The sequence below is a fragment of the Ochlerotatus camptorhynchus genome, unplaced genomic scaffold, assembly GCF_037179485.1.
Source record: "Ochlerotatus camptorhynchus isolate MF236.1 unplaced genomic scaffold, CSIRO-AGI_Acam_v1.1 ptg000510l, whole genome shotgun sequence".
NCBI classification, from domain to species: domain Eukaryota; kingdom Metazoa; phylum Arthropoda; class Insecta; order Diptera; family Culicidae; genus Ochlerotatus; species Ochlerotatus camptorhynchus.
This window is the reverse complement of record NW_027040994.1, coordinates 1,028,383-1,038,131: the sequence shown is the minus strand read 5'-3', so window position 1 is coordinate 1,038,131 and position 9,749 is coordinate 1,028,383. Positions and strand designations below refer to the sequence as shown.

Here is a 9,749-nt window from a genome sequence, read left to right as displayed (position 1 = left end):
TACTCTTATGGGAATTTTTCTAAGCTACAACTTTGTGGAACATCGTTTTTCAGCCAAATGTCAAATTAAATTGTTATTAATTGTTTAACAGGTTGATAATCTTATGGTATGATCAAGCAGTTGTTCTGTGGGCAACACTGTCAACATGTTACTACTATGTGTGACATAGTAGCCATGATAGTTATGCTCTATTCTTCTCACCAGAAACACCAATGTTGCCTGCTGAACAGTTGAATGAGCATAATCATAAGATATCAGTGAATTGAATCATTAATAACTTTTGTTCCTTACATTTGATTGAAAAGTGGGTTTCAACAAAGTTGTAGCTGGGAAAATTTTCTACAATCACTGCTATCATTTTCAAAAGCATAGTGATGTGGTGAATTGTTAGATACATATGAACAAAAACATAAGTTTTCCCATAGTAATTCCCATATCAACTTGAAATGGTTTGTGCGAAGTCAGTTTCTTACTAAAGTAGTTCAAATTTTGGGAAGTTAAGCAGGACCCAATTTGCAGCGATTTGTGGAGCGAAAATTTCAAATTTTGTATCAGTCTAGTGCACAATCTTTAATTTCCTTGCAAAAAGGATTTCCTGAAATGTCGCGAAAGGCTTTACAACTTACAGCAAGCGATCTCATAGTGAGTTTAAATTCAAACGTCCCCCGCATACACAATCGCATATGGTGATAATTTCTTCCTGTAGCTCGTCTGATTGTTTGATTAATTTTCTCGCTCCTACATTTAATTGACCGAGACATCCAATTAGCAAGCATTAGACGCAGCATAGGCAATTTCTTTCTCAACAGCAATAAAACAATCGAGCGTCGTTTTTATACACTTTCGACTGGGTGTATTATTAGGTTTATCCTTACTTGTTAAGACTACTATGAAACAATTGTTGTTTGTTTTTGTGTTATTAGATAAAATATTCACATTCTGCGTCAGTACTAAAAATGCTAAAATCAGTATGCAAACAACACTCTCGGAGCAGGAGCTGCCTCTAAATGACTATTCAGCATCACTGGTTGCTGCTGCCGTCAGAGTCGGTGCTGCCGTTCATCTTCCGTTTCCTCTGCGGGGGGCTATCACGCAGCGTTTGCATTGTAATCTGTTGCTTGGTGAGTTTGAATGGCCGTCCCCCGTGATCCTGCGGCCGTCGGTGAAGCTTCCGTTCAATCGGACTAGTGGAAGCGAATAGTTGTTTGGTGTTGTTGTAGGATAATGAGGTTGCGCCCACGGATGCCGGCAGGCGACTTTCGGCGGGTACATCGATGACGCGGGGAGAAGTGTTCCTATTAATAGTAAATGACGACGATGGCGATGACGGCGATGCGGGACGTCTCGGGGGACGTCGAGATGGCAACGATTTCGGAATCATCATCAGGTTTTTGTTGTACGAAGGATTGTGCGGGACTGTCGCTTCGGAACGAGTCCTGACCCCTGTGTATCAGTGATGTTCACTGCTGGGTGCCTCATCAATGTTGCTGTCCCAGTTGAACTCGGTAACGCCGTTCTTTATTCCTAGGTTACCTAAATGCGCGAATCTTACATTAAAATCATTATCTTTGGCTTTAAGTCTTTCGAATCTGGAAGAGAAGAGATTTACATAAAGGATAAAGAATTATTTAGAAATATGTATGCAAATATGGCTTAAGAAGATAGAGATGTCGCTATAATTGGATTAGCAAAAGACATTGGAGTTTTTGTTATTGTAAAGTCAACATGCATCTGAAAATGTGTGCAAATTGGTTCTTATAACGGTATCTACACTTTATCATTTTCACTGCATTGCCTTATGCCTGAACGATGCCCAATGATTTTATGACCGCAACCGCAACCTAATGCTTCCATGTGCTCAAATTTCAATCAGGACTAACTTTTAATGCTGCCTAGAACCTCAAAATGATTTTGTGTAGCATAAATTACGTAAATACGTAAAAATGCGTATCAACGAAAAAATCAAAAAAATTATATAAAGTTTTTATTCTACGATTTTTGGCAGTTGGCAATTGTGCATTGTTTTGAAGTTTTTTTTTATAGTTTACATATTTTAAACCTTTTTCTGAATTTTTTTTGATAAAAAAAATCCAGCAAGCCTATCTTATGTGAAAAAATCAGAGAATCGATTTGTGATGGTCCAGTTTAGGATTGACTTCAGGAAGTGGTCCGTTTTGCCCTATTTACCCCTAATTTTGGAATAAAAATATAATTATCTTCCAGAAACTGAACTTGGTCCGCTTACATTGAGCCAACGTGAACTTTATCCTTGTAAAAAGAGCTGGGGAGTTGAATGAAGCTAGTTTACTTTGATCAGACTTCAATAAGTGGTCCAATTTCCCCGATTTCCCCTTGGCCTATAAAAACAAGATTAAATACTCGGAAAGCGGAATTTGATGGACAAAATATTGAACTTTATGCACTTAAATATTGTACAGATAACCAAGGATTCGAATGCTGTAAATTTCGCCACGTGGCAACCACTGTAAAACTTCATTTCACCCTATTTTCTCCTCAAACTTGAACAAAATCATATATCATGTGTTTTGATAGATTGGCGTCATTAATAACACGCACTTGCACTATACTTATGATAAAATGTCCCGTTGGCTCAATGTGAAACCCAGCGAAAATGGTTCACGAAAGCGACTCAACACGAACAAGAAGAAGAGTCGCACAGCGGGCAAGGTGGATCGACCAAGTAGTAAGCGACCTGCGGACCCTTCCTATACTACGAGGCTAGTGACGTGTAGCCATGGATCGAGTAGAGTGGAGACGGCTTCTTCGGACAGCAGAGGACATCAAGGTCTTAGCCTGATTGGTAAGGTAAGTATATCACCCCTGTAAAGAAAAACCTGAGCGAACCTCACAATTCAAAAACAAGCTCTATTACAGCCTAAACGAGTGCCCTTAACCACATTGGTTGCATTTGGCCATGTTTCGGGTACCCTCGAAGAAGAATCGCCGCTCTTTAGTAGGATAATAACCCATCATGTAACATATCAAAATTAAAAAAGAACTCCTTATAAAAATAAGAGCAGTTCCAGGCCAAATAGCTAAAAAATAACCAAATTTAAGATTTGACCTCACAGAATTTTATAAAACTTCACATAATTTAATACATTTAATACTCTGAATAAAAGTTTGGCATGTTGGCAAAATGTTGGGAAATTATATTAAATTTTCAACAAGTTTAGTTTCGCTCCTTTTTTAAGCCTTTGAAGCATCCAAGTTTTCAGAATACATTAGCTGCTCCGTGTTGTCAGTAAGATTTATCTCCGATAAATCGAAAGAGTGGACCGCTGATATAATATATTTGATTACTACCCATTTGGTATCCAGACCATGTCAAGGTGTTTTGTCAATATGGTCCGGGTATTAATGTGACTGACAATAAGCTTGTCTTAGAGTTCAAATGTATTTGTATGTGTGGGTTTGGGGTCTAGTTTGAAACTGGAAACTCCTTCGGGGATACCTCTGTGATATAGATATGTCCAATTTCGACCAGGATCTTGATTTCGAATTGTATGTCGCATGTTGGTCTATGAGAGAAACTGCCGCTTCTTCGGGGATACCCGGAATGTGGACGAATGTGATCAATGGACATTTAGTTTGGCTGAATTTGCCTTTGTTTTTTTATTTCATATTTAATATTGAAAACATGATTCCGGAAGATCCAAAACATTCGTAAAAATAACTTCTTGACTGTGACTTGCTAGGATGCCAAATTCTATCAAAAACTGGCCAAGTATCTACTCAACAACTTTTCCAAAGACACCAGGAAGCTATATTTTCATATAATCTTAAAATCAAAATTAGGCTCCAATTATCTCAAATCCACCAAACGTCTAAACCTAAAATCTAAAGCATTAGACTTTTGTCTTGCTAAATTCCATTCCTAGTCCACTGTGCATTGGTGTTTGTCCAGGATTAGTCTTTGTACATGTGACCTTGAATGTGATAGACATGATAGCCAAACCAACGCAAGGTCTAATTTATTCAAATTTGATCACAGCTTGCATCTTCCGCTGTCCAAAATTAGATGTGATAGGAGCGTGAGAGCAAAACTCTTCGCAACGATAAGCAGTATTCGTCACCATCGTGCTAAGCACATGTTTCGTTTCAAACTCAAGATGTGAACAAGCCTCTGTTTATTGTCCATCTCGCGCTGCAGAAGAAATCGATCTTTAACCAACGCGCCGACAGGGACTGGCAGTTGTATAACATCTAGTTACAAATCGCTTGCATGTCAGCTCAACATTAGGCTAGTTTTTTGTTTTACTTTATTTTCGCTCCTCCCCACAATTTCAATTAATGGCACTTTTCCCATCAAGATAACCGATAGGGTGCAGAAAGCGTGGAATATAAACTACCACGATACTTCCCATATGGTGCCCAGAACTCATCCAGAGTATAGTCTATCTAATGTGGGAAACAAGCGTCTGAGAGTGGGGACTAAGGGACGTCTAAACTAGATAAATTGCCTTACCTTTGGAACATTAATTTCTTCGCGAATGCATACAGCTCGATGTCGAGTGCATTTAGCTTATCAATGTTGGCCCGCTGGTCGGACGTTAAACTGTTCATGGTGCTCGTCGACACTGTGTTGTTGTGCTGCTCGAACGGTATCGCGAAGCGCAAATTGAAAGTTTCCTCAAAGATGTACTGGGAGATTTTTTGGTGCTCGGTTAGACCGAAGTAGGACATGGCAGCGAGATTGCGCTTGGCACTGGCCAGCATGATGCGGTCGCGCTCCGCCGATGGCATGTAGGTTTTGTTGTAGCAGCCAACCAGCGCCAGATCGGCCAGCATCCGGGTCTGGCGGTTGGCTGCGAGATTGCTCTCACAGCCGGCGAATTCGTCCAGCAGCACTCCGTTCCAGTTTTCACCTGTTTTGAGATAGAGAGAGACAAAATTGAAGCGATAAAAAAGGGAATCTATGTGTCCTGTCGTCGTAGACTAAAATATTCCTGTGTAGCAAAAAATGTATACATATGTGAAGGTATAAAAATTTTTAATTATGAAAGGGTTTCACATCTTTTTCAATAGCTTTAGAAGGTTCCAATATCTAAAAATGAAAAAGCTCTATCATGCAACATGAACAGATGAATGGGCCAACAACTGATCCAAATTTGAGGTTATTATCTGGATTTGCGGGAGATTTTAAAATTTTGTGCGGAAAACGGAATAAACCTATACATTTGCTAGCTAAAAATTATATCAAACCAACAACGCCATCTGGTAGGGAAACTTCCTATCTTCTCGATAGTGTTCTTGGTTTGCGTAGGCTAGCTTCGGGGTGTTACAATTTTTATTTACAAAAGATGATAGGCCCTTTTAAAATGTTACGCGATAATTGCTAAATTTTGACCAAACCTCGAATTCAGATTGGGAATACCACACTGAAAACATTCTTTCGTTTATTCTCTTTCACTAATTTCTTAGAAATAAGTTTAGTAAATAAAACAATATATTTGATAATTTTGCGAAACATTCGTATTCTATGTCGTCAGTTATAATGCCAACCAGGGCTCTATATTTTCGAAGCTCTAAAATGAGCTCGTGTTTTGTTTCTCTCATACATACGTGTTCGACGCTTTATTTCTATAACGCCTAGCTAGACTATCAGCAAGAAACGAAAATAAAAAAGCAGGACGCTTAGAAGGAAAGGCTGGCTGTGGATCTTCTCGTCGTTGCTTTGCTCATCGCTTTCAATGTAACTAACGTCGATTTTCTAGTTAAACGAAACCTCATTATGACTTTCAATCCCCTTTCACGAACACTCTATCACCGCACTTTCAATTTGTTTAAAATGCGTTATGTCCCGTTTTCGATCATTTTTTTTAGATAAATATATGGATGGAAGCTAAATTAAAAATATTACGTGTATCTACGTAAGAAATGCTTTAAATATATATTTTCTTTTTCCATCATATACGTCATGAAACCTCTATTGATGTGTTTCATGAAAGAGAAAACTATCAAAGTCGAGCGCTCTTTCACTCATCCGTTTTACAGAAGCTTGAAGACCAATGGAGCGACGGGAGAAAGAGAGACAAGCGATTGAACATTTGTTTGTGCACGCCGACCAGGTTCTAGAATGCTGCGAAGCTGTTCGACTTTAACAGAAAAAGAAAGCCAGAAGTCTCTTCGTCGCATCGATTTGGTCGATTGAAGCTGATATTGTGACGCCCTGATGCCAACATTACGAATAATACGTGATAATTGGCATTGAATTCAATATGAAAATCAATAGTGATTTTCCCGATCATTTTTGTCACTGAGTCGTAAAAAGACGAAATTAAATGGTAACCGAGGTTCACTTTTCCCTTCCGAAGAATCGCCTAGTAGCAACTACTGTACAGAAAAGCCACCCTGTCGTTCGATGTGTCGAGAGATATTCTCGGAGCACATATCGAATCCTTAACGACGAATCCCTCTAGCGTGACTGTTCTGCACGAGGGGTTTATTGGGTAACGACCGAAGCCACTGGCCAAGGAGACCAAGGACCAGAGGCGCTCAGCTGCTTTTCGTAGCTGTTGGTTGACCTCACTTCACAGGATGTATTGCACAAGGAGTGCGATTGGAGCTACATGCCGGATTACATTTTAAACCCCTCCGATTTAATTAGTTATCCAGACTTCCGGAGTACAAACTCCTTGATGGACACGACGCAGAGAATGTTGCCCAAAGTAATTGGTCAGCTGTACCATTAGTTGTTTGTAAAGGGCGAACACGAAATTATTGCAACACATTCAACAGGGCATAACTTTTTTACCATTGGGTAAAAATCAACCAAATTTTGCACACTTTCTCATTGATGTGTATTGTGTACATGCTGTCAAACTCGAAGTCGTGTTTTTCGATTCAACGAAAATGGAGGTGAACCAACACGATTTGAGAGAACAAATGCTTTCCAAACACCTGGAATTTCCTGACCTGTCGCACCGGCAGTTGGAAAAATGTTGAACATTCACCATTCAACCGTCTCCAGAGTGTTGAAGCGGTTCCAGGAGCGGTTGACGTTGGACCACGGCAAAGGAGCTGGAAGAAAACCGGGACCGGAGAACAAAAAGACGGAGGGAAAGGTGAAGCGGATGATTAAAGCAAATCCCAACGTCTCAAGCCGTGATTTGGCTAAAAAGATCGGCATGTCGCAGAGCTACGTCCAGAATGCAAAGAAGAGAGCTGGACTACATACATACAAGGTACAGAACTTCCCAAACCGCGATGAGCGGCAACAATCGACGGCTAAAACTCGGGCACGGAAGCTCTACGAGAAGATGCTGACAAAATATGGCTGCTATGTGATGGACACGAAACGTATAAAAAACCGATTTTAAGCAAATTCCGGGGTTGGAGTTTTTCACCGGCAAGAGCAAGTTCGATGTGGACGACAAATTTAAGAAGAAGAAAATGTCGAAGTTCGCCTCCAAATATCTCATTTGGCAGGCCATCTGCTCTTGCGGACTGAGGAGTGAGCCTTTCGTGACAAAGGGCACAGTAAATGGCGTGATCTACAAATCTGAGTGCCTCGAGAAGTGCCTTTTACCGTTCTTGCAGCAGCACGACGAAGCTCCACTATTTTGGCCAGATTTGGCATATTTAATGCAACTATTCTAAAAGTGTCCTGGAGTGGTATGAGGCCAATTCTGTCCATTTTGTTCCAAAGGACATGAATCGCCCTTTAGAACGCTAATTTTTCTAATCTAATCTAATCTAATCTAACACCAACACAGCCAGTTCATGAAAGCATACTGGAAAATGATAAATATACCTCCACATTTCCAGAGAAGTGCAAAATATATCAAAACGGCCAGGCCTACTGTGCAACATTTAAGGGGCAAGATGATTCAGACACATCGGGCCTGTTTAAATCAAACATTTAAACACAACGCTTCATAATCCAATTAATGGATGAAACGTGGACATTTCGTACCGTACTTTCCGTTGTATTGTTATTTATAAATGATTGGTTGTTGGGAGCATCTAGTCTAAAAATGTTAAGGGATGCTCCATCTTTATTTAGTGGTCCGGACATGAGCGTTGGTTATAGCGCCATTGCTCGCTTTTTGAAAAACGATGAAGGAAATGAAAAAAAAAGTGATTTGAGGTGTTGCTTGACGTGTTAGGGTTTAGACCAAATCTTTTAACATCCCCGGAGAATCCGGAAAATATATGGGTGTCGCCAATATGGTTCTAGGCTCTCAATGAGGCTGCAAGTGATCTTTTTACGACTTCACATGTGATGTCATGGTTTACTGCCGGTGGACGCATAATTGTTCCATGTGCTATGGACTTTCATATACACATGGGACAATTAAGTTTTCAGCTAATATCGTAATTTGGTCACATCCTTTGGGGTACCCGGAAGATTTACGATTATGGCTATTATGGTCCTGAATACTTTGAATTATTGCAATATACAAGGGTTGTAACGGATGAGATTTTTTGGGACATCTGCAGATGCGGATGTGGATGTGGATGATCAAATTCAGATAAAAAATAAATATGGGAAATGTCTCTAATGTTGGCCTATGGATCTAATATTGGGCCCATCGCTAAAAATTTGCTATTTATCAATTTTATCTAGATGGACGCGTTATTGGGACGTTACTAAAGGATATTTTTGGTTGCTATTGAAAATTTAGTCGATTGCTAAATTTATGTATGGGCCTAAATTAGTGACACTTAGGCCGACAATAGTTGCATTTCCCCTATTGTTGTACAAATATATGTTAACCTACGAGAGTTTAGGCGATGTTAACTGGAGATTTTAAATAACTTTTTGGCAATTCAGAAACTACCATTTGAACTCGTCAAACTCACTGCATAGTTGAAACTCTCGCCGATCAATAATCAATAGTTGGAAAATCAAAACATTATCTATAGATATATTTAACGGGCTTAAACCCAGATATTTCTTAGAAAATTCGATTGCATTAGTGGAGCAGTGATAAGAAAAGTGAAACAGATTTTATTCATACGGCAAATAATGTATATAAAAGTCTCGGAGTGCAAACCATTGGAAACAAATTTGAAATCACGACGATAAACAGTACCATCTCTTCACACACAGATTCACATTTGCTTGAGACGGAGTGAAAAGATAAGCAACAGCCTACCATGGCACACCAATGGAAATTAATCAGCAAAACAAATAACTTTCTTTAGCAGTTTTCCGATAAACTATCTGAGATATTCTAACCGATCTAAACTACAACATTCTTCAAAAATCTGGCTGGCGCAAAGTGGATGCGAATGCGAATGCGGATGTACATTTCGCATTTCCAGATGCGGACATCCGCAACAACCCTGGAATATACAGACATGCGTCGATACAACGTAACAGTCACTTTTGACTTCTACAGCTAATTGGCATGATTTGCTCTGTTTCTTGCAAGACTCTGACAAGTTTCCAAAAATCGATTCTATGGGAATGTAACCATGTTATGCTTTTTGTGTCCAATTTCGTACAAGTCTTTCTATATTTAAAAGCGCAAATTTACATCGTTTTCGAACACTGAAATCAAAAATATAGACCTTGCAGACAATGTAATGATTTTTTTTTTATTTCGTGCTCTGTCCACGCTTTTGGCTATACCAGCAATCATTTTATTCATAAGATTGTAGAAGCATACAATATCGAGTACACAGCAAAAAAATAATTTTGATATCACATCAAAGTGGATGCACTTCAATCGTGTCAACAATATGGAGTAATATTACTTGCCAAAATGAATAAAATT

The 9,749-nt window shown here is 39.3% G+C and overlaps 1 protein-coding gene across 1 annotated transcript in view; it reads right to left on the bottom strand.

Moving 5' to 3' along the window:
• Nucleotides 1-827: 827 nt before the first annotated feature.
• Hs6st (heparan sulfate 6-O-sulfotransferase) overlaps nt 828-9,749 on the bottom strand; it is a 61,754-nt gene continuing 52,832 nt past the window's right edge. The window contains exons 4-5 of the mRNA XM_065235956.1: nt 4,490-4,889; nt 828-1,589 (exon numbers count right to left, since the gene is read on the bottom strand). Of these exons, the coding sequence (XP_065092028.1) occupies nt 1,451-1,589; nt 4,490-4,889 (539 nt within the window). The 3' untranslated portion in view covers nt 828-1,450. The remainder of the gene's footprint in view (nt 1,590-4,489; nt 4,890-9,749) is intronic.